At 53.3% G+C, this 1,282-nt stretch overlaps 1 protein-coding gene across 1 annotated transcript in view; it reads left to right on the top strand.

The window, feature by feature from the left end:
* Positions 1-1,282, top strand: part of RPL23A (ribosomal protein L23a) — a 7,582-nt gene that overhangs the window by 5,339 nt on the left and 961 nt on the right. The window contains exons 5-6 of the mRNA XM_009887242.1: positions 300-476; positions 787-967. Of these exons, the coding sequence (XP_009885544.1) occupies positions 300-476; positions 787-967 (358 nt within the window). The remainder of the gene's footprint in view (positions 1-299; positions 477-786; positions 968-1,282) is intronic.

The following is a 1,282-nucleotide window of genomic DNA, read 5'->3' as shown; positions in this document are numbered from 1 at the left end:
GCTGAGGGAGGGAGCTGGGACTGTTGGGGTCTGCGGGGAGTGAGGGAGCTGGGGAGGGAATGAATTCCCCTATCCGTTGGTGAGGTGGGAGACTAGGTTTGTTATGGGGGAAGGGGGAATTTTCAACCCCGTTGGGGCGTTTTGGGGTTGGTCTTGGTTGGATGAGGGAGGGTGGAGCGCATGGAGAGGTCCTGTTTGTTGAGTTGTGTGGCAGGGGAAGCCATTGCTCGTTGGGGCGGGCAGGGGAGTGTATACTGGTCCTGCAGAACCTGGTTGTGCTGACTGAGCTGTCCTCGTAGCTGTGCCTCCGAAGACAGAGGCAAAGGCTAAGGCGCTGAAGGCCAAGAAGGCCGTCCTGAAGGGGGTACACAGTCACAAGAAGAAGAAGATCCGCACATCACCCACCTTCCGCAGGCCCAAGACCCTGCGACTGCACCGGCAGCCCAAATACCCCCGGAAGCGCGCCCCACGGAGAATTTTTTTTTGGGTGCTTGGCTTTGCCCTGCCAGAGGGCTTGCAGGGTGGGAGCAGCCCCATACGTGGGCTGGTGTGGGGACCTGTGCCCCGCTGCAGGGTGACACCTTGCCAGTGTGCAGCCCTGGGAGCTGAGCCCACACCTTGGTGGCAAAGTGGTGGGCGTTTGGGGTGCAGGTGATGATTTCAAGCGACCAAAGCCTGAGAGTTCATGATTACAGCTTTTATAGCAACTGATGCACCCTATAGAAAGCCCTTGAAGTGCAGGGACAGCTTTTGCCAGCCTTCTGTTAACCATAGAGTCTCTTTCCTGCAGGCTGGACCATTATGCCATTATCAAATTCCCTTTGACCACAGAGTCGGCAATGAAGAAGATAGAGGATAACAATACTCTGGTTTTCATCGTCGATGTCAAGGCAAACAAGCACCAGATCAAACAGGCTGTCAAGAAGCTGTATGATATTGATGTGGCCAAGGTCAACACATTGATTAGGTGAGAAGCGGGGGAGAATAGGTCACCGGTGGGTGTGAGATGCTTCAAGAGCCTGGAATGGCTTTTAGCAGAACATGGGAACACACATGAGTTTCAGCAGTTGTTGGTACTCTCAGGAGGTGTGGGCTTAAGCTCTGTAGCATTTGCAGTGTTAAAAGTTTTGAGAAATGCAACTTGTGACTGAGCAGATCTTAGTGGAAGTGGGAAATGTTGGCAGACCAGAGGGTCAGCTTTATCGGGGGTCTCATCTAACATCCAGGGAGTGCACCTGTGCAAATGATGTGAACTTTTTCTACCGCTGAGTAAAGTGATGTT

The sequence above is a fragment of the Charadrius vociferus genome, unplaced genomic scaffold (genome assembly GCF_000708025.1).
Source record: "Charadrius vociferus isolate BGI_N301 unplaced genomic scaffold, ASM70802v2 scaffold1746, whole genome shotgun sequence".
NCBI classification, from domain to species: domain Eukaryota; kingdom Metazoa; phylum Chordata; class Aves; order Charadriiformes; family Charadriidae; genus Charadrius; species Charadrius vociferus.
Note: the sequence above shows the minus strand (reverse complement) of the source record. Positions and strands in the feature narration are given on the sequence as shown.